The sequence below is a fragment of the Cibotium barometz genome, chromosome 14 (genome assembly GCF_041138505.1).
Source record: "Cibotium barometz isolate CiBa-2024 chromosome 14, ASM4113850v1, whole genome shotgun sequence".
Lineage (NCBI taxonomy): Eukaryota > Viridiplantae > Streptophyta > Polypodiopsida > Cyatheales > Cibotiaceae > Cibotium > Cibotium barometz.
Genome location: NC_141059.1, coordinates 20766331 through 20790246, shown reverse-complemented (window position 1 = coordinate 20790246; position 23916 = coordinate 20766331). Strand labels below are relative to the sequence as shown.

Here is a 23916-nt window from a genome sequence, read left to right as displayed (position 1 = left end):
CTACTTGGTTAGGCTTGTCTAAGTTTAAAGGAAGAGTTTTTGACTTAGGTTTGACAATCAAGAATCAGACGGGTAAGGGGTTTGATGGTGTTTCTATGGCAACTGTGGGGGGTCAGTTGCCTGCTAGGTTGTGTGGTATCTTGTTGAGTTTAGAGCTACATGAGAGCCTGTGTGTGTCAAAGGACATGTGAGGGAAGTTTCTGTCTTAGTTAAGGCTTAGGAGAGAGTCAGTTCTGTTGAGGCAGAATTCAGTCTACTTTAGCCAGTAGGCACGAGGTTAGAAGAAGGTCAGTAAGGGATCCAATGAGGTCCTGGAGTTATGGCTTTGTCAGTTGATGATGCTGGAGGACATTCTGGGAGCCTGGAGGACATGTTTCTGATTGGGGACCAGTGGAGGATTTCGGAGGCAGAATCAACCATTTTTGTGTCAACTGGGGTGGAATTTGGTTAACTAGATGTTCGCTGAAGTTAGCTAAGCTATTTAGGTGGAAGATTCGAGGTATTGGAGGTTAGAGCTGACTTGGGAGGCTGGAGGTGTCAGTTGGATTAGATAAGGAGGTTAGGAGGGTGTTGAAGTGTCTAATTCAGTCCAGCTGGAGGGTTGCAGATAATTGCCAGGTTGGTTGGTGCCCTTGGAGCTGGGATTTTAGTGTCCCCCAGTTCTGATCCCACTGTGTCTTCTTCTCTTGTGCCTGTAAGGTGGTGTAGTAGAGGCCATCACCCAACTACCACACAATGTCTTCAAAAGACCACTAGGGTCTATGAGACAAAAAGGTGTTACAAAGTATCCAAGTGTTACACTTATCCTAGTAAAACAAAAAAATAAAACACTGGAAAAAGACTACTAGCTAAAAATACAAGTAGCATCCTCAAGAATACATCATTAGGAATATAATAGGACGATGATCGAAGGTCCAATGAACATCAAGCTAGGGTGGTTGGTGGAGAGGCCTCATCATCATCCTCAGGGGAGAGAGAGAGAGAGAGAGAGAGAGAGAGAGAGTTTCTATGTGTGTGAGAAAGTATGTCTGTGAGACAGGTGTGAAAGAGAGAGTGCATGTGCACATGTATGTGTGTGTGAGAGGGTTGTGTCTATGCACGTGACAGACATAGAGAGAATGCATATGAGATAGACACACATAGATATGTGTCTATATGAGAGAGTCACACGAACATATGCACAGATGTATACACACACGTGCACACAAATACACACAGATATATATAAACACACACACACACACACACACACACACACATAGTAGCACTAGACATATTTACTCCTCTAGACATATTCATTAATTAATCAAGCCGTATCGGGCTTGATTAATTAATGAATACCTTAGTCTATTCTAAGGTATTATCGTCCATACACAAGCAACATCCCCCTCGATGGGTGTCTCTCTCTCCCTCTCCTTCCCTCCCTCTCTCTCACGTGGACACACTGCGCCTTAGCCTGCACGGAAAAAAAAAATCACACATCGTTTGTCTCTTTGGCAACCTCTCCATCGACCATTCAACTCTGTCATGTCCATACACAAGTAGACATCCATCTACCTCTCTCTCTCTCTCTCTCTCTCTCTTCCTTGCACTACCTTTCTGCCACCCACAAGTGGGGCAGATTGGCTAGTGCGAGGGTCCTTATAAAGCCCATGATCCACCTGAGTTCAAGTCCCACTGTTGGTCGTATATGCCCTCGTGTTGCATTCTACCGACGTATGAACTCCACATTTCGGATTTATAATCCTCTTCGAAAGCCGTGGAACCTTCGATCCCCCTCCAAATATTGCAAATTTTAAAGCTTCAAATGTTACCTTAATATAACCAAATCTCCTAAGGTTCTCCTCACCTCAAATAATAAATGAATGAAAAAATTGTTTGGGACACAATATAATATAATATATATATTTCACATGCATACACTAGCCTACTTGATTGTGAACTGCTTTAATTCAAGGAACCTTAAACCATGTAGCCAAGACATGCAGGATGTTGCCAGCATGGGCGTTCGGGAGCAAATGAAACGAGAGGTAACATCCTGCAGATGAGCATCTTTAATCTTGTTTCAATGTTTCTTGCGCAGTGCGAGTGATATAGGAAGCTCATGTACTTAATTATGGGTTGTAGCCGTAAAGCTCTTGTGTTGAGCGTGCAAACTCATTCTGTGTCAAAAGAAAAAGGTTTGCAGAGCTTCTGCCATAGAATCTTTCGGGAGCCTACACGGTGAACCCTCCGTGTGTCCAGCCATGATCTTCATGTAGACTCTCGGCAGGCATGTCCTCTAGGTTATGGGATGTGACCCTCAAGTGAGTGTGTTTGGAGAGAGAGAGGGAGGGAGGGGTTGGGGGTGTCTTTTTTGGATGAATGTGTAATTGTTTCAAAGTTTTCTTTCGCTGCGTAAGAGCCTGTTTTAACGACCTCAACCCACCAGTGATGAAAAGAGTGAATAAATAGGGGATCCCCCCCCCCCCCCCCCCCCCTCCCTTCTCTCCAAAAGCTGCATTGAGCTACTTAGAGTGTGGTCACATCAGAAGATTTCCAAATCCCATGGGTGTTATTTTGAATCAATAGAGTGTGCCACATCAGAAGATTTCTAAATCCCATAGGCGTTATTTTAAACCAGCCCTTGCAACAACTGGTTCAGTCTTGAGCCAGCCTTCATATTATTATTCTCATTCTTAGATCAATAAAGCGATGGGTCAGTGCGGGGTGCATCAGAGAGTTTAGCAGAAATGGTTGATTGAATGCGCTTCCTAATGAAAATGGGCATCAAAACAGTAATTAATATGCACACATGACATAGTACAGGGCCCTTTTGAGGAGTATATGCTTTAGTTGATATGAGAAGGAAAAGTACAAGTTTGAAATGTACAATTTACTGTTAACTCTCCGTGTTCTCACACATTCCCGCCAAAGGTGTAGGTTTTTGCAACTTTTGTGGGAAAATGAGTTCTACATCAATGAGAAGAAGAGTGCATTTGGCCTATTAGAGGTCCCTTATCTAGGATACACTATCAATGCTTCCCGTATTCGTCTTGACCTTGAAAAGGTGCAGGCTACAATGGATTGTTGTGGGATGTTTCCAAGATTGCCCAAGAGAGCATATCATTTGTGGGTCTTTGCCAGGTCTATAGTACATGTATAGACAAGTTTTTCGACCTTGCAACACCTGTCATAGATCAGGTCAAGGATGTAAAGACACGTCATCAAAGTGTTCGTTTATGGACAAGGCTCTTGGAGGCCTTCCATGCATTGAAGAAAGTGGCCTTAGGAGCAAAAGTTGTTAAGCTGGCATCGTGGGATGACCCATTTGAGCTTATTATTGACGCTAGCATACTCGACGTTGTTTTACAACAAGAGGGCATACTAGTGGCTTATTACAACCACAAGCTCAGAGTGACACCGAAAAGAATTATTCGGTGCATGACAAGGAGCTATTTAGGAGGATCACAACTCTCAAGCATTGGAAAACTTTCCTTTATGGGAGGGAATTCATAGTGAAGATTGATCACCAGGCACTTAAATGGTTGTAAACTATGTCTCGTGCCCAATGGAGTGATAGGCAAGCCAAGTAGAGTTAAATCTTCCAACAGTTTGAAGGCATGATTGAATATGTGTCTAAAATCTACCATTTAGACATTGTATGGATCCATTGTGTTGGAAATTCAAGGTAAAGATTTAGATAGTATAAAGGCACAGTAAGTGGATTCTATAGAATTCGAGACTTCATACAATTTGGCCTGCAGTTTAGAAGCGGGTCATTATACCGTTCAATGATGGTTGGTTATTCTATAAAAATTGGTTGTGTGTACTAAGAGAGAAAAGACAAGCACTTCTTCATGATGTCCATGATTCTCTTTTTGGGGGTAATCGTGGTATCAACGAGAAGTTGAAGTGGCTATTCTATTGGCCAAAGATGAGAAGGGACGTCTATGAGTATGTCCAGGCATGCCAGATTCGCCACCAAAAAGTGAAGGTTCCACACATGAAGTAAGTTTGGTTGCTTCAACCTTTACTTGTTTCTGAGGAACCTTTTCAAGATATTAGCATGGACTTTGTAGGCCCTCTTCGAGTAGCTATGGCAACCAGGAATACAGAGTGTATGACCATTGTTGACCGGTTCAATAAGTTTGCATGCTTATTCCGTGCAAGCAGACGGCCACAACAGAAGATATTGCTGGTTTGTTTATCCGACTTTGGTATCCGGCTTGTGGTTTACCACGGACAATTACTTTAGATAGAGATTCCAAGTTTACTTCACATTTTTTAAGAGCATTATTCGTTAACTTTGGGACTAAGTTGCAGTTGCCTAGTGCATTTTATCCACAGACATATGGTCAGACGTAAATTTATAATCAGCTGACCTTTGATGTTCTCAAATCCTATTGCCTATAATAAGGAGTTGAAATGGGAACAATATCTTTCTTTGGTGCAAGCCATTCTTAAACGACACTCATTTATCCAGTTTTGGCACGACTCCATATGAGGGAGCATTTGGTTGCTGTTTCTCGTCTCTTCTTATACGAGGATGGTGTCGCCATCCTTGGAGACCAACAAGACAACATAAATATTTTTAAAGATTATTGAATCCGTGAATGAGCGCCTAGCCAAAGCTCTACATCAATGAGAAGAAGAGTGCATCTGGCCTATTAGAGGTCCATTATTAGTGCTTTCGGTATTCGTCTTGACCTTGAAAAGGTGTAGGCTACGAGGATGGTGTCGCCATCCTTGGAGGCCAACAAGACAACATAAATATTTTCAGAGATTATTGAATCCGTGAATGAGCGCCTAGCCAAAGCTCTACATCAATGAGAAGAAGAGTGCATCTGGCCTATTAGAGGTCCATTATTAGTGCTTCCGGTATTCGTCTTGACCTTGAAAAGGTGCAGGCTACGATGGATTGTTGTGGGATATTTCCAAGACTACTTAAGAGAGCAGATCATTTGTGGGTCTTTGCCAGGACTCTAGTACCTATATAGACAAGATTTTCGACCTTGCAGTACATGTCATAGATCAGGTCAAGGATGTGAAGACGTGCCATTAAAGTGTCTGTTTATGGACAAGGCTCTTAAGGCCTTCCATGCATTGAAGAAAGTGCACTCAGGAGCACCAGCTGTTAAACTGGCATCATGGGATGATCCATTTGAGCGCTAGCATACTCGGCGTTGTTTTACAACAAGAGGGCAAACAAGTGGCTTATTACAGGTGCAAGCTGAATGACACGTAAAAAAGAACTATTCGGTGCATGACAAGGAGCTATTAGGGGTGATCACAACTCTCAAGCATTGGAAAACTCTCCTTTATGGGAGGGAATTCATAGTGAAGACTGATCACCAGGCACTTAAATGGTTGCAGACCATGTCTCGTGCCCAATGGAGTGATAGGCAAGCCAAGTGGAGTCAAATCTTCCAACGGTTTAGAGGCATGATTGAATATGTCCCTGGCAAGAATAACCTTGTTGCTGATGCTCTTAGTAAAAAATCTACCATTCAGTGAAACAGATCCCGTCAAGTGGGAAGACTCCGTTGGACACCTACACGTTTAATAGCACAACTTTAAAACCACAAATTTGAAATGGACAACTTAATACAACTTGAAATTGAAATGAAATGAAATGGAAAGATGGACACCAGCACTGGGGCCGGAACGGGCCGACCCCCCCCTCAATATATGATATATTTATTGGGAGTATTTAATGAATACAATGCTCCATGGGTTCCAAGAACCAGATGATGTTCATGTACATATGAAAACAGTACCAAACAAATAGGCTCGAAGTCGAAATTCGATGTAGATGCTCGAAGCAGAATGACCACTAGTGTGGTCCAGTCTCTACGGTCCTGTGCTTTCACTGGACTCCGCGGAGAGCGCCTCACTGGTGTTTCGAGACCACGTACAAACAGGCGCTCTCGTACTAACGCCTGGCTCTCCCGATCTCAGCACCTTTGGACCGAGGTTCTCCAATAAAGCTTGGACAACCCGGCATCGAACGGGTGTTGGCCGTACAGGGAGTCGGGAATCCCTTACCAGATTTAAACACAAAATACTTTACTTAAATCTGAAATTCACTTACTTGTGGATAGCTGATAGAGAACCAATACCCGTGGTATGATGAAGCCACCGAGGAGATGCGAAGTCCTCTTGTAGACGCCAGTGGAGAAGATGTGCCACCTCTTTCAAAGTAGAAAACAGAGAGGTAGCCTTAGAAGATATAACACCTTGTTGAAGACACAGTCACCTCGTGGAGAACCATCAAGACAAGTACCACCGCAAAAGTCCACAGCCGCCTGCTTTGAGAGGAGTACCCACTTGCAAGGGAGAAGATACCCGACTGCAGCGTGGGAAGAAGATGGTGTGGAGGAGCAGCCGCCTATGGGGAGTAGAAGCAGCCGCCTGCAGAATAGGTGCAGTCGCCTGTATGGGAGGTGAAACAGCCGCCTGCAGGGGAGCTCACGCAGCCTGCTGAGAAAGAGAACGGGTAGAGAGTACAGCTGCCACAGATGGTACAGAAGCGCAGCCTGGACAGCATACAGGCGGAGCCGCCAGTAGATGGTGGGCAGCCTGAAGCGTGTGCAGTCGTAGAGCAGCCAGCCGCCTGGGAAAAGCAAGCGCAAGGAAGATGGTCGCCGGTTTCTCAACGTAAGAAGGTGATCGCCGGGTGATCTTACGTAAAAGGGTGGAAGCGAATCATGTCCACGCTGAAGGGGGAAGCCTCTTTTTTTTATAAAAATTAGAGTGAAGTTTCTCTACGCTTGCATGTGGGTGAGGAGTGTGGGTGGGTGACCATGCCCACCCCCACACTCACTTAAGTGGGGCTCCCCACCTTGGCCCCTAAGTGGGTGCCCAAAGGGGGTGCCCACTTTTAAATGAATGTGAACACTTAACCTTATAAAACAAAAGGTTAGGAATAAAATATTAAAAACAACATGTGCGACATACTTACCACCTGTTCACATGCACCAAAACTCGTCAGAATACAGAGTAGACTTCACGACTCACTGGCAGGCGTCCCCGCTCAGTAAGTAACACGTCAAGCAAGCAAACACAAAAATACAAGTCATGCGAAAACAGTTTCAAACATGCAAAATATGTGTGCATGTGCAAATAGTAACATGGACATATCTCCCGTTCATGGAACAAGTACAAAATATCTGTCGGCACTGGCACGACGTAAAACATAAAAACCTGGTCTTCCTATGGAGTGACAGTCCCATAGGTAAGACACAGTTCCAGGCACGAGTCTCCCTATGGTGTGACAGTCCCATAGGCAAAACACGGCACGAATACTGGCTCTTCCATGGTGTGACAATCCCATGGGTCGAACACAGTCCAGGTCATACACGGGTGGCACCAATCTGGCTCCCGTCCATATGACACCATCCTGCTAACACACGGGTGGCACCAGTCTGGCTCCCGTCCATGTCAACAAAATACTGGCCTCTTCACATGAGACACCGGCCTGACCTCAAGTGAAAATCAACAATCTCAGTTCTGAATTTCATTTACTTCTCTATCTTGTATGGGATTAGACACTGCCCTTGCATTACAGCAAGTGGTAAGACCTTCCCTTCATCTATCTGTCTCTCATGTACGGGATTAGACACTGCCAAATATGGTAAGACCTTCCCATCTCTCTCATATTTGTCTATGCTTTCATGCTATCTACCACCATTGATCACCAATGATGTAGATCATGGGGGTAATGTCATGTCTATTTGTCTACATGGACTTATCTTTGTCCCTATCCAAGAGGCACCCCTGCATTACTCACTCTAGCAGGAGGATTGCCCTTGAGGAGGGATTATCTATCAAGGTCCATCTCTCTGTCTATCTACAATCAGTCAGTCTCTCTGTCTATGTGTCTATCCTGTGTGTCTATCCTGTCACATGTCTTTGACACTCTGTCTATCAGTCTATATGCCTCTCTTTTGTGGATTAGCTACCCACATTCTCTTTGGCATTTTGTCTATGTTCCCATTTATCTTCTATTTGTCAGTCTCTCTCTCTCTGGGACCACTCTACTGGCTGATTGTCTCTCTCTCTCTCTCTCTATGATCCACTCTTGTCCCTACCCTTGTGGACCCATATGAGGATATCACTTGAGGAGGGGTGTCTCAGGATTTTTTTGTCTCTCATGTCTTGTCTCTCAGTCTATCAGTCTTTATGTCTGTCTTCTAGTCTTGTCCATCTTGTCTTCTAGCTTGTCTCTCAATCCTTGTCTAGTCTCTCTGTCTTGGTCTTATCTTTTGTCATGTCATAGTCTTGCCTTTTGTCTTCCTCCTAGTGTCCACTTAAGGAGGGTGTTGGAAATAAGTGTACACTAGGTGTACTATTTCTCTAGTCTAGTTTCAGTCTTTGTGTCTTGAGTCTAGTGCCATGTGGCACCTCTACATTTATCCCATAAGTGAGTCTACTCAATCTTGTACTTCTCACCTATAAATTGTAGGTGTCACATCAATAATCAATCAATCTTGTGTCTTGTCTACAGTCATCTCAAGGTATGTCTATGGTTTGTGTTTCCTTCTAGTTATGCTCTCATTTCAGTTTCAGTTTTGTCTTGTCTCTTCCCCATTTTTCATAACACAAGCATGTACAAGCATTTAAGCCACCTTTTTGTACAATATTAAATACAAGGAAAAACACGGACACTAGCGATCTCTCTCTCTTCTCTCTCCTCTGTCTTAATCGTGTTTAATCAGCATCTTGTTCTTAATCAAGCTTAGGGCTGTGGATCAGTACAGCAAGGTTTCCGCGCATGTAAGAGCCTATGAAGCTTTTGTCCACCACTAAGGAGACGCAAGCGGCGGCAGTGAGACTAGTGGTATACATTTTTATTTTGGGATCCAAATACAACAGTTACCCTAGTAGTAGCCTTGAGCTTCCAATAAGCATTTACATATCCATTTTGGGGTAACGTATAGTTTGGACTTTTTGTGCCAATTATTTCGTTGAGGTCTACTTCGCTTGGTTGGTTGAGGTGGGAAGGACGGAGAAATATTAGGAACCCATTTTAAGGTAGATTTGGGTTGCCATTTTTTATCGGTTGGTCCTTTTGACATGGAGGTGCTAGCCGTGTGGAGGGAAATGAATCAAGAGTCCCTTGAATAGTAGACGATGAGGTAGAGGGGGTTTCTTTAGATTTGGTTGATGTTGAATCTTTCTCCTTGTTGCGACTTCCGACAAGAGTGAGAGGTGGCAGGGGGTTATGAGTAGAATGTTCAACCGTGGGGGTTAAGGCTTCACCCACAGAGACACGTCCCGTTGACCAGTCACTCATACATCTTTCTCCTTGTTGCGACTTCCGACAAGAGTGAGAGGTGGCAGGGGGTTATGAGTAGAATGTTCAACCGTGGGGGTTAAGGCTTCACCCACAGAGACACGTCCCGTTGACCAGTCACTCATACATCTTGCAACCTTCATCCATGTGCGACCAAGGAAGTCTCCCACCTCTCCCACCAGGTAATGTTCTTGTAGGCATGACCAGGAAGTCTCCCACCAGGTGCTTGTTATCAAAATATGTTTCAATTTGTAGTAGCCCAAGAACCTTGGTGTTCCTAACCATTGATACCTTTCACCTTCAAAGAGATTTCTACGAGTTGAGGTTTTCTCAACTGGTTTCATGCATTGAAGGAAATTAAATTGTGAGTCGTGACTAGCCCTCGTGTCAAGCAATGCATTATAGAGCACTTTACCAGAAGGGCTAGGCAATTGCATGTATGTTCGCAGAGATTCTACGTGTTCATTTGTGTCTCTTTCAACTTCTCCAACAAAGGCTTGTGCAGATCCAAGGATAGCTTCTCATCGTTGTGTTGCTATCATATTTGCCTTTCTTTAGCTTCTTGTCAAGCTTGAGCTTTCTTTAATTTTGCTTTTTCCTTGGATGCCTTCTTATCGTGTGCAGTCCGCAAGGCTTTCAACAACCACCTAGTGATTCTTCCTGTGGAGCAAGGTTTATTGACAAGGTATAGCAAGACTTGATTGATTAACATAGAAAACAAATTTATTAACTAAAAGTTAATGTTGGAATTTCTTCACAGCATATACCATTCCTAAACCTTCACACTTCGTGGTGGTATAATTTATTTCAGCCTCATCCAACGGCTAGCAAAACTTATAGGATAGTCTAGCTTATGTTCAGCTAGCTGAGCTAGAACGCATCTAATGGCAAAGTTGGAAGCATCAATGTGCACATGGAAGATAATCTCCGAGTTTGGCACTCGTAAGATTGGAGTGTTAGGCAAAGCTTGCTTTAACGTATCATAGGCTTATTGACATTCGTTTGTTCACTCAAATATGATGAGAAGCTTGTACAAGGGATGTGCAATCTTGGCATAGAAGAGGATAAATCACATGTAGAGTAGTCTACATGTCCCATAAACCTTTGAACTCCCTTATAGTGTGTAGGTGGCGGTAAGTCCAAGATAATTTTGGTTTTACTCTTATTTGCGAAAATTCCATTTTTGGACACTAAATGTCCTAAGATGACTCTCTGTTTAACCTAGAATTGGCATTTGAACGGGTTTAGAGATATGTGATAAAGTTTGCATCTTTCAAATACCTTTCGTAAGCAGGATAAATGCTCCTTTCATGATAAATGAACGCATAAATCATCTAAGAAAGTTCCAAGAAATGTCCTTAGAAAATATTTAAAGGTAGTATTCATAAGCCATTGGAATGTGGCTCGTGCATTTGTCAAGCCAAATGGCATAACTCTATAAGCGTAAACTCCATGTTTTGTAACAAAAGCAGTTTTCACTTGATCCTCCGGAGCAATGGAAATTTGGTTATATCTTGATTGCCCGTCTTAGAAGTTGTATGCTTCTTGCCAGCCTTTCGTTTGAGTATATTATCTGAAAACGGCAAGAGGTAATGATCTTATCTTGTTATTGTATTGATCTTCTTGAAATCAACACATACTCGCAATTTTCCATTCTTTTTAGGCACGACCACAATGGGTGACACCTAGTCCGAATGTTCAATCTCATAGATGAATCCAGATTCCACATTTGATGAGCTTGTCTATCTCTTCTTTAACAATTTTAGCATACTTTGGATTCATGAATAAGGTTGCTGATGGAGAGGTTTAACATTTGGTACCATGGGGATTGTGTGCTGCACAAACCCCATGGATACCCTCTTCATATCATGGTAAGTCCATGCAAAGTAATCCTTGTATTTCTTGAGGAGGTCATTGAGTTCAGCTTCTTGACTCTGAGTGAGGTGTTTTGCTATTAAGGCTTGGTTAGGGTCTTCCCCAGGTTAGCCAAGTCTACTTCCTTTACTTCAGCCGGACCATCATAGACTCCTTCTGTCTCACTTGTTGGTTTTCGTATGGCATTGTCAAACACTAACTTGCGATCCCTAATCATAAAAGATTTATAGTGCTTTGGGATAGGAGGACGTAAATTAGGTGTTGACTCCTGATTATTTTCGACTGCTTTAGCTACAGCTTCCGTTTCTTTCAACTATCGATTGTAGCCATCATATGTAACCAGTTTAGATCATCTTTAGGCTCAATAGCTTGTTTTTCAGCATCCTTATAGGGTGGGTCTTTCCTACATCGGTCTCTTCTCTACAAGTATAGCAGGATTGTAACGGGGCTGAATGAGTGGTGGTGTCTGAACGATTTTCAAAAAGTCCTCCACTACCCAGAGGATGTACGCGGCCAGTCATAAGATTAAGCTTGATGATGGAATCATTGAATTGAAGGTAGACATGGTTCTTAGACCAGTCATGTACCATCTTTGCCTCTCATGAAGGGGCATCCTAAGATCATCTCATATGATTCAAGCTATTTGGAAAAGTCCATAACAATGAAAATATGTTTAACTCAATGTTTAAGAACCTTGATCTTTAAATCTCGTAACATCCTGATAGGTTTGGCAACAGTCTCGTCAGCCATCTTGACAATGATATCTGAGACTTCCAAATGCGACTTGGCCATCTTTTCCCAGCATTTCTTGGTGATTATGCTCACACTACCATCTTGGACTCCCATTACTGTGATGCCCTTGGTGGTGACTAGTAGTAATGCATTAGACTTCACAGTATTTTCCCAGTTTATTATCATTTTCTCTTGGAGAGCTTTTGAGAAGTCAGTCCAAGTCATTTCCGCGAAGGTATGATCTTTAGCTATAGGTTTCGCAATGGTGGTGCTACGACTGCTGGTTGTTGACGCAATAGACTTAGAATTTGAAGCTCTGACTCCCCTTATCATCAGGTTATCCTCAAGTTGGATGGCATTAGCTGCGACGTTCTCTTAGGTGGTGATACCTCTAATGACCAAACCATTATTGATATCGTCATGTTTAAGCCCGTGGATAAATTGATCAAGCAGTTGATTGTTGGAGAAGCGCTCATGTAGAGCACATTGAGAGTTCAAATGCTTGAGATGACTAATAAAATCACACTGACTCATCTTCTTCTCTCTCAGCTTTGTGTTATTGTGAAGCCATGCTCCACGAAGCTCCCTCATGCACAAACTGCTTTAGGAATAACCGTCGAGAATCGGTAAAGTTTAGACGTTCTTCAACTCTCAAGGTCTGATACCAATCACCAGCCTTGTCATCGAGTGTAAGGCTAAAGGCGTTGGGCTTTGCTAGCTCTTTCCTCTCACCTAAGTCCTCAGAAACTTGATCGGAGACCTCGAGATGTCTTCTAGGATCGCCCTCTCCATTGAGCTTGTGCGTGAGCTTCGCAATTTGTGTAATCTTTTCAGAGCTACTTCGTCTGTTCTCTCTCATGATTGGCCCTGTACTTTCGGCCACCACTGCTCTCTCCAATGCGTGTGCAATGGCTACTGGATCAGTTGGGGGGGTTGCTGCTTGGAAGTATTGATACAGCGGGGGCAACATGTGGTACGAAGGGCGCTTTGTTGTAGGGACTATTGCAACTGTGGTTGTCATAATTGTGACCGAGGGCATGAAACTAACGGGCTATGTTGTGTGGTTGGTCACGAGTGGTGCTGTTATGAGTGCTGTAGTACCCAATACCACAAAGTAGTCTGGAATTGTGTTAACAGCATGAGTGGATACCTCTCTACGATCTAGGAATGTGAAGTCCATGCTAGCAGATTCTTGGAATCTTGCATAACCTTGAGGAACAATAGTAGCAGCGAGGGGTTGGTCCACGTGTAGCTAGGCGTCATCACATATGCGGGATCAATAGGGCTTATTAATGGTGTCTTCATCTCAGTCAAGATAGGACCTTGTGCATTGCTTGTTCCAACCTGTGTCACAGGAAGTCACATGGGCATGGTGATTCCCTGTCTAAGCCTCTCTTGCTCTACAATAGCTTGAATACATTCCACGACCATCCGAAGTCACTCTTCTTCGTCCGTGGAAGTAGAGACGACTTGCTTAATTTTTTCCCAGCAGCCAACACTATAAATAAGGCCCGTAGCCAAGTTCGTCAAGGTTTCCTGGGTTGCATCGAATTTTAAGCTCTCGGTTCACAGTAATGTGTTTGAAAATCTTACACCTAGATCCACCTTGGATATGAATTCATGTGGTATGATGCTCTCTAGGCTGTTAGTCACATGGACAATAATTGATGGAGTTTGGGTGGCTGCACAATTGGTGTTGTTTGGGCTGTTAATCGTTGTTCGGCTCGATGTAAGGTCTCTTTCTCTTTCGCCCTAGTAGCTTGGATTAGGGCTTCTACTTCTTGAACTTCCCTCTTCGGTCTTGCCATCTGGTAGTAAGGCTTGGGCATGGTTTTGGTCTATAGGCATTGGGTTGCCGGTTAAGATTGGTCCCATGTGAATAGGGATTTTCACATGCATGGGGCTTATGTGTAAGGCGACACTAGGTGTGGCCTTGGAGCTAATCTCAACTCCCTCATCCCCAAAGTGGTATGTTGGTTGGTAGCAATTGGTCATGTGGTCTATCAAGCTAGTGGTGGGTCCAGTGTTTATTGTTTGAGTGGGGTTTTCTCCTCCTTGGTTCGGTATCCCTTCCATTGATTCAAGATGAGAGGAAGTGTCGCTACTTGTTGAGAGTCTTAGACCCTGTACCACACTGAATCTCGTTCCTGAAGAGGGTTTGGAGACAAAGTGGGTTGATAAGAGCTTAATTGGGTCGATGCAGTTTCCTCTGAAGTTGTCTCTAAAACGTGCGTAGATCACCAACTGCATATCATTGTAGGCTGATCTAGGAATAGGAAGATGTTTCAGATTGTGTTTGTTTTTTGGGATATTTAATTAATTATATCTAATTCGTTTTTAGGGTTTACACCCTTGGGCGGCCAAAGCTTAGAAATCAGGTGCTCGGGCATCCTAGGCCTCCTAAACTAGTGCAAACACTTAGCCATTGATAGTAACCTCAACATAAAGTCCCGTGGTGTGCCTTTAATATACAATCGGGAATACACATGTAAAATAATACATTACAATGCTCAACAATGAAAACTAGGCTTCCAAGCACGTATAGGTGTGTCCCACATCGATGCCAAGAAAGTCTCCGGCAATCAATGCAAAAAAGAGCAAATTTAGAGTAGAAGAAATCCATTATTTGGGATATGTTATCAGTGTAGACGGGATTAGCCTTGACTCTGGAAAGGTAAGGGCAATTCTTGAATGGAATGTTCCCAAAAATGCTCAAGAGATTCGCTTTTTTGTAGGTCTCTGCCAAGCATACAGTTCCTATATGGATAAGTTTTCGATCTTACAGCACCTCTTATAGATCTGCTCAAGGGCGTGAAGATACGTTGACAGAAGGTGTCCGTCACTCACGGGCAAAGTACTTGAGGCATTTCATGCAATGAAGAAAGGTGTCTCTGGAAAGCGACATGCACTTCTTCATGATGCCCATTGGAGGTCACAAAGGTATCAACAATACATTGGAGAAGTTGGAGTGATCATTCTATTGGCCTAAAATGAGACGGGATGTCTATCAGTATGTCCAAGCATGCCAGATATGCTAGAAAGTGAAGGTTTTTCATATGAAACAGGCAGGGTTGCTTTAACTTTTGCGAGTTCTTGAAGGTCCTTTCCAAGGTATCAGTATGGACTTTGCTGGACCACTTCCCACTGCATTCGGATCTCGGAACACAGTGCATGACCATTGTGGATGGATTCAGTAAATTTTGCATGTTGATCTGTCACTATTTGGTCCACGCTTATGATTTGGACAGTGTCTGGTTAGCTTGGACTTATTTTACAAAAGATGTGAACGGGGAATTTTCCAAGGTATTATGGGTTGCCAGACGATTTGGAACTCTATGAATTGTGATTTCACACATATATGCTATGGTGTGCACAAGTAATATTTATGAGATATGGACATTTCACATGACAGAAGACACTTGTGGAGGTTAGGATTTGATGTGGAGTCTTTACAATTCCTTGGGATGTTATTCATTTATATGGTTTATAAGGTTTATAAGAAGTGTGTGTGTGTGTACACACTCATTGAAGTTGGGCGGCCAACAATTAATAACTTATAAGTGAATACACACCAGAGGTGGACTATTTTAATGTACTATGGACAAAACACAAGTTTGGGGCGCCTGAAAGCTACAAATAGCTCCTCGAGTTGCTAAAAAGGGCTAGGGGAGTTATTTTGAACTGGTTGACTTGCAAAGGAAGGCAAGGGAGGTCTGGCTGACTTGCATATGAGCATATAGCTGGCTTGGGCATGTGCTTTTCAAGCTCTCCTTCTCTCTTGCGCTGATATATCCTTCTCTCTTGCGCTGATATATAAGTGGTGGTTTGCTGCTTTTTCCATTCTGGACAGCCCCATAACAGCCCCTACAATAGTCTCTGACTGTCATGTGCATAAGTAGGGCTTCCCTGGCTCATATCATATAGGCACAAGCTCTTGTGTGAAGTGTTTATGGGTTGAAAATAAAACGTAAGAAATGGACAGCTTGTTTCTTTGCGATAGATTAGTGTTTTATGTTTGCTCTTGGGTGCTAGAGGTGTTTTCATGGTGACCCGAGCATAGAATATACCTCTGGGAGCAATTCTGGAGAGTTTCATTGTGAAAAGCTGCTTGCTTTTCGGAAATCTCGAAGACTTTGGCCTTGAGTTACAAGTGCAGAATTTTGCAAATTTGTGGGCCAATGTTCTCGCAAAATTCAATCTCTCTCTTTGATTGGAAATCATATGTACTTGGAAAATTCTGGTGCAGACACCCGCATCTTTCATTGTACAAATATACTCCTGAGGAATAGAGAATTCTGTTGAAGGGAGGCTGGCTGTTCCGGTCCCAGTGTGGTGTTCTGTGCATATGATATTATTTTTCAGCATGCATGATGATGTTTAATGGTTGTGGCCAGCGTTTAAATGCTCAAGTACAAATTGATGGTCATGCAAACTGTGTTGAAGACCTTAGTCCCTGTCACGTGCACGCCCGTGCCATGGCTAATCCCTAGCATGAACATGAGTAATCCCTGATTAAGTATCAGTTAAGACAGCATAAGCATTACCATCAGTAGCATAAGGATCAACATCATCATCAGCGTAGCAGCATGTGTCTACATCATCAAGCACCATCATCAGCTACATCCTCAGCATCAAGCAATGTAGTCATTTTCAGCATATGACAAGTTAGTTCATCATCGTTTTCATCATGAAAAGTAGTGAGCATAAACAGAAGGGCTAAGGGTCAACCCATAGGCTGACCACAAGCCCTAAATCATGTACAAGCATCAGTAACCTTTTTGTACCATAGTAATACAAGAAAACCCTGAACACTAATCTCTCTCCTCTATGTCTTATCTCATGTTAATTAGCATCAATGTTCTTAAGTATGCTTAGGGATGTGGATCAGTATAGCAAGGCTTCCGTGCATGCAACATTGGTATCAAAGCATTCAGGCTCAGCCCACTAAGCTATGTCCCAAGGAAGGTGCATAGTTCCAGCAGGAAGGATACAATAGGGTAGCAAATGGAGTGGTTTGCAATAGGCGAAGCTAGAGGATGCAATCCCTGAGGGTAGGTACGCAGACCCAGTACATTAGTAAGCTCTTAGATCAGTTCCAAAGGCATAGCAACAGGCATGATCAGTTCCGGCAGGTGACCTACCGTTGTGTCAGGGTTAAGGGAAAAAAGGCATGGGGACAACAGTGAACAGATGCTCGGTTCTTTATCAAAGACTTGGAAGTGGAGATCAGGAGTGAAGGTGTTCAGACCAAAAATATCAGTAAGCAGTAGAAGTCAAAGTCAGAAAGCAGTAGCAGTTCAGTAGAAGTCCAGGGAGAAAGGACGACAGGGTCTCCACCCCGTCATCAAGTTTAGCAGAAGGGAATGTCACGTGCATGCCCGTGCCGTGGCTAATCCCTAGCATGAACATCAGTAATCCCTGATTAAGTACTAGTTAAGACATGAGAAGCATTACCATCAATAGCATAAGGATCAACAACACTCATTCATCTAGCATTGGTTAGACTTGGTACGAGACAACATTTGGTCGCCGTTTCTCGTCACTTCTTACGAGAATGTCACCTTCCTTAGAGCCCAATAAGACCACCAAAACTTTTTCAAAGACATTGAGTTTGTCAAGGAGCGCCTTGCCAAAGCACAGGAAGCATACACCAAGCAAGCCAACAAATCAAGACGAGATGTCAACTTTAAAGAAAGGGATTGGGTATATCTCCGGATAATGAAGCAAAGATTGAAGCAAGTGGGCAAACATTGTTCCAAACTCTCCTTTCACAGTTTCAGACTCTTTCCTATCATTAAAAAGATCAATGTTGTCCTTATTGAAGCTTAAGCTTCGAGATAGTTTAACTATGCATAATGTTTTCCTTGTTTCTTGGTTGAAGCGCTACATTGGTCCAACTTTGCAGGATATTGTAGATTAGCAACAACGAGATGTGGTAGACGAAGCCGAATTATATGAGGCTGAACATATTCTCATCCACAGATGGAAGCATGGATCCGGTCGAAGACAAAGAAAATTTTACACAAAGTTCAAGGACCAAGGTACCCATAAGGCAGTCTGGCTTGACAAAGAGTTTTTTCTAGAGTATCCCCAACTCCTGGCAGACTACTTGAAAGCGATGAACCTACTGCCAAGCTAAGTAGGAGGGAATGTCATATGCACCCTGCAATAGAGTGCTATGTGGCACACTGGCTCTACATCAGTGCAATATGTATACAATAGGATTACCTTTTTTAGGAATATTTGTTGCATGTTGTGACCCCATTGTGAGCCCCAATCCGGGACATGTCAGGCACAAGCTACGTAGGTCAATCTCCACAACCATAAAGAGTCTGCATGTGTCAATCCTTGTATCCACTTGGAGAATTCATTAGATAAAGTCAGAGCATGTGGAGGCTAGTTGCATGCCTATGGGCCAGCCAAAGGCCAGCTCATGGCCATAGCCTCAGTAGGTAGCCTGTTGGGGGACTGTTTAGGGCCCTAGACAGCACCTAGAACCAGCCGACATCGTAAAATCTCCTTATTGATGGTGTGCCTGATTTCTATGTTTGTTGAAGTGCTGGCTAGGGGGTTTGGGTCAGAAACCCCTTGTACTCGGGTACAACTCACGTTTAAATTGAATTAGATCTCATGTCTATGTGGTCGGGTGGTGGCTAACCCATGGGCTGGATGGGGTTAGGCATGGCCACTCGATCTGATAAATGTTTTTTGCAAGGGAATTAAAGGTTTGACTAGATTAGTTAAGTTAAGAAATGTCTTAGACTTCAGTTTGATAACAAGTCCTGGAGACTTCCTCCCCAATTTTTATGTTGGTGGTTGCTCGCTTGCTGAGCCTCTAGGAGCCGCTGGGCGCTGAGTAACCAACCTTCATAGAGGTTGTAGAGGGAAACCCTAGGATTGGTGACAATCCGGAGGATTCCCCCTCTTTTTTAGATAAGGGTGTTTCCTAGTCAAGCATGTGGAGCTACTAGGATAATCTTTGCCTAGGATATCGTAGGGAGAGGTCCCCAATGAGTTACTCTACCTGAATAAGAATAGCTTCTGCTGAATTTTATAGTATATTTTAGGGGGTGAGGTCCTCACATAAAGCTTTCTCTTAAGTGTTGGTGCACAGATATTTCATGGCCTATTGGGGACTCAATCAAAATTCCAAGTATTGGTGTAATGGGGCAGTCCAGCTTGTGAAGTCCGCACAACGAGGGAATTATGTATCAATGGATCTGCTTCTCTCAGCGTTGGAGGATTGTGCTTCAAAGAAATGTATAAGAGCTAGCAGGCAAACACACTCTTTACTGGTTGCTTTTGGATTAGATTCACATGCCTTGATAGGAGATGGTCTCATCCGCTTGTTTGCTTCATGTGGGAGCTTGCTCGAAGCAACCCAAGTGTTTTTCCATATTTTGAAGCAGACTGTATACACATGGAATGTATTCATTATTGCACACGTCAAGCTGGAAAAAGGGGGTACAGCTCTTAAACTGTATGGCGAGATGCAGCAGGCAGGAATACATCCCAACAAAGTCACAGTTTCCAGTGTATTGAAAGCTTGTAGTAGCATTGCAGCTTTAGATCTGGGAAGGCTACTACATGATCAAATAATCCGAAATGGCTTCCAATCAGACCTTGTCATTGGGAGTGGCCTTACTGACATGTATGCCACTTGTGGAAGGTTAGAGGAGGCACTCAATGTGTTTGACAACCTCCCCAGTCGGAATGTAGTAACATGGGGTGCAATAATCGCAGGATATGTTCAGCATGGGCAGGGGCAAGCTGCCCTTAAGCTTTTTGAGAGAATGCAGGAGGATAATATTGAGCCAAATGACTTCATTTTTGCATGCATCTTGAAAGCATGTGGGACTCTTGGGGCCATAGGACATGGTAGGGTGATGCATGGATGGGTCATTGATAGCAGATTGGAATCGAATGTGGTTGTTGGAAGCACCCTTGTTGACTTGTATGCGAAATGCAGTAGCTTAGAGGAAGCTCAGAAAGTCTTCAATGATCTACCGAATCGTAATGCTGTGACTTGGGGCACAATGATCACAGGCTTTGTCCAGCATGGGCACAATCATGTCGCACTTCACTTGTTTGAAAGGATGGAACAGAAGGGTGTACAGCCAGATAAGTTCACATTCTCTTGCATTTTGAAGGCTTGTGGGTATGTAGGAGCTGTAGGGCAGGGCCGGGTGATACACAACCAGATGATTGTGTCTGGGATTCAATCAGATGAGGCCATAGGAAACGCCCTTGTTGACATGTATGCTAGATGTGGCAGCCTAGAGGAGGCGTGTTTAGTGTTACACAGACCAGCAACTCCAAGTCTTGTGTCGTTCTCGGCCATGATTGCTGGATATGTGCAGCATGGCCATGGTTTTCTCGCACTTCAGCTTTTCAAAAAGATGCAAGAAGATGGCATAGAGCCAGAAAAGTCGGTTTTCTTGTGTGTTTTGAAAGCCTGTGGCATTACGGGAGCCGTAAGACATGGCTGGCTAATACACAACCAGACGATTCACACTGGCCTTGAAACAGATGAGGCGGTGGGGAGTGCCCTTGTTGAGATGTATGCTGACTGTGGTAAAGTTGAGGAGGCACGCAAAGTGTTTAATGGTTTGCAGAGTCAAAATATGGTACTATGGGGTTCAATGATTGCAGGATATGCCAAACATGGGAACTACAAGCTAGTGAGGGAGTGCCTTATGGACATGCAGAACAGAGGCCTGGAGGTAAATGATATAATCTTTAGTAGTATTCTTACTGCTTGCACTCATGCGGGTCTACTTGAGGAAGGCTATTTGTGCTTTAAATCTATAAGAGATCATGGTATTTTGCCAAAAACGGAACACTATAGCTGCATGGCAGACCTTTTAGGCCGAGCCGGGTGCTTCAAGACTGCTGGTGATTTACTTCAAACAATGCCTTTGTCCCCTAATTTTACTGTATGGATGTCGTTGCTAACTTGTTCTACCATGCATGGAAACACAGAGCTAGGCAGAAAGTGCTTTGAAGAGCTTGTGCAGTTGAACCCCAGTGATGCCTCTGGCTATGTGCAGATGAGCAAAATGTATGCAGATGGTCACATGTGGGAGCATGTTGACATTATACAAGATTGGAGAAGATGTGCTGGTGCATGGAAGAAACCGGGAATGGCGTGGGTTGAGATCGACAAGTTGCTGCACGAGTTCATAGTTGGGAGCCAGAATGATCCAAAAAGTGATCAAATTACCATCAAATTGGAAAGATTGAATAGAGTTGGTAAGCAGGATGGGTATGTGCCACAAGTGGGCTTGAGCGATGATGGTGCTGATCCTTGAGAAACAAGAAGCTGCTGCTTCAAATTATTAGTCATTTGATACACGCACAAGCATGGCTTCATGCGTGCATTTGGAGCATCATAATTCTGCATCAATGCTACACATTACTACAGTATTTGGTCTTTACTTGTTTAGCTGTGGACAGATTACATAACTTGAATCCTGCTGCTCCTGATTATGCACACGGATGCATAGAAGTTTCATAAATCAGATGCTATAACAAGGATACAATGTACACCATCACCATGTGGCTTAAATATGTAGCTCATATGTCATCATCTTGCTCGTGTCCTGAGTGGCACCTCATGATCTACCTTATGTCCTGTGCATGATGAGCATGGTGTACACTAAGGCTGGATGCACACATTGTCACCTGCCAGTCATGGTGTTTTGTGACTGGACATGGGACGGGCAGATGTGGGTGTGCCAATGAAATTTTTTGTTGGAGATATATCTGCGCCAAAATGATGACCTGCGAGTGCGAGGTGAAACCTTCACCGGTCTACATTATCCTACGTTCCACATGTGGCCCAACTTGAATGGGTGGAGGCTTGACTGCCCCCACCGATCCATTCCAGTTAAGCATGCCTGTGGTGGGCATGCAGGGATGAACCGTCCTTGGTTATGTATCTAACCCAAAATTGGTGTCTTGTCTAGGCGAGAACATGTAGCGTAAGTGAAAAGATCTGCCTGGCTGTGTAATGTGCTGCATATGAAGAATGTGGAATTGTACTACGAACACACTGGTGAGCAACATTTATGCCAGTGAAAACATGTGAGAAGATGTATTAGAACATGCAAAAGCTTCAATAGGCCCTACGGTGGGGTTCACTATCCACCAGCCTGTCCAGGAGGATGATGTGACAACTGGATGCTGAGCATGTAGGAACAAGCCTAGGCACAATGAGACTGAGGTACATAACTGTTTTTGGCTGGTGGAATTGTGCTTAGGCTGATACTCTCAGAATCGAGGTATTGTTAAGGTTTCAAATGTTTTTTTTTTCTGATCTTTTTTACCTTGAGTACCACGGCATACAGGTTGCTTCAATGTGCCAGTTAGCTGCTTGAGCCACATGGATATGTAGCTGAACATGCATATGCGTCAGGTGCCGATGATGCTTTGTGTGATGAGCTTCTGTCATCTGTGCATACTAAGCATATTTGTTCTTTTGTCATTTCTAGGATTAGGGTATTTTAATACATAAATTTATGAAGTCATTTGTTTTCTTCACTTCAGGCATGGACGAGATGAGATGAATCTTTAAGCATCATAGCCAAACTAGTGGAAGACATGATGGCACTGAAGTTTTCAGGTATGTGATCTCCGGTTAGAATGGGGTTCGAACCAGAGATCTCTTGACAAGAAGCCCAGTGCGCAAACTGCTATGCCAACACTTGAGAACCCATGATCTTGGATAATTCTTCTGGCAATGTGCTTATGTTGAAGGCTACAGGTGCTTTTTACTGATTCAGTAGAATGCTGAATCCATGTTTTTTTTTGGATTGAGCCCTCTATCTCTGGGCACATATGATGTATTTTTCATGAACTGCGGATGGCTATCATCTCCCCACGGGTTTTATTTTGTTTTCTTCGCTTGTGATTAATAAGCTTTCAGTCCAGTGCTTCTATGAGTTGAAGTCTTATGCTAAGTTGTGATTGGAGCAGCAAGGAGAGAAACAAACAGCATCAATAGCTAGAGTATCAGGTACCATTTGTGGGCACATTTTCTTTTTCTAGGGGGTTTAACATGGGTTGTATAGTTTATCGTGTAAACTATACAATGTTTATGAACACCCTTCCTAGTGGAGCTAGCTAGTGGGAGGAACGGTGTATCCTCAATGAGAATCAATAATTTCTCATGCTTATTAAGCATACCCATAGTATAGGTCTTGAAAGAAGTCAAGTCTGATGTAATACTTAATCTTATAAAACATAAGTAAAAGGAACTTTAATATAGCAAAATATGGCAAATGAGTGTGACTTGAGTTGTTACATCAGATACCAACTTTAATGCCACCCCAGGGTAGGTACTAACTCAATTGCCACCCAAGAGAGAGGTACACCATGAGAAATTAAAATAATAGTTATGCACCTTTTAGTTTGGGAGTCCTTGAAGCTATAGGCTTGAAGGTTGAGATAAGACTTGTTTTTTCCTAGAGAAAAGGAGTGAGGAATGGGGGGATGGGCTTAAAAGGGGTGAGGGTCACAATCTTTGACTATAGATTCCATGAGAGGGTCACTGACGAGAGGTGTTACATGGGCTTGGTATAGGGTCTAGGTTTGCTAGGAGTATTCACTTGAGGGGAGGTGTCTTTGGTGGAGGCTCGTAGCAATACTGATGTGCAAATCGTTGATATTCCAATGCAAGGAAGTGATGTTGATGATTCCCAAAGCACAACCTTGTGTTAAAAAACTTTCCATCTATTCAAGTATCTGCTTGCACTCTTATAGGGGATCTCTTCCAGCACCACCTTTGTCAATGTTATGGCTTGTAAATGGGTTTTGGTGACCTAATTGCTGAGGTTGACATTCCCTCAACAAAAGGTACACGTTGTTATGATTTTGACTTGGGTCTCCTCCATAGTTTGTAAGCCTTGGGATTCGGATTACTGACGTATTTATCCACTTCTTTATATGAATCTCGGGCCCCTCTGTTCTATAAAAACTCGTATATCATGTACATGTGGCGCATGCCCAAAAATAGCTTTGTATACATGAAA

The 23916-nt window shown here is 43.3% G+C and overlaps 1 protein-coding gene across 4 annotated transcripts; it reads left to right on the top strand.

Moving 5' to 3' along the window:
• Window positions 1-1944: 1944 nt before the first annotated feature.
• On the top strand, window positions 1945-22738 carry LOC147631775 (pentatricopeptide repeat-containing protein At5g27110-like). 4 transcript variants are annotated; one of them, XR_015267350.1, is made up of 4 exons: window positions 1945-2030; window positions 18986-22109; window positions 22234-22301; window positions 22433-22738. XR_015267350.1 is itself a non-coding variant. In XM_086808311.1 (2 exons), the coding sequence occupies exon 2, from the start codon at window positions 19006-19008 to the stop codon at window positions 21193-21195; it is 2190 nt and encodes a 729-aa protein (XP_086664437.1). In that variant the 5' UTR covers window positions 1945-2030; window positions 18986-19005; the 3' UTR covers window positions 21196-22202. The 4 variants fall into 4 exon arrangements, 1 of the variants encoding a protein (XP_086664437.1); XR_015267351.1 differs by having other exon boundaries at window positions 1951-2030; window positions 18999-22109; XR_015267352.1 differs by lacking the exon at window positions 18986-22109 and having other exon boundaries at window positions 1946-2030.
• Window positions 22739-23916: the final 1178 nt, after the last annotated feature.

What these genes read in the sequence shown, in the direction of transcription:
- LOC147631775 (XM_086808311.1), top strand. Translation starts at nt 19,006, where the DNA reads ATGGCCTATTGGGGACTCAATCAAAATTCCAAGTATTGGTGTAATGGG.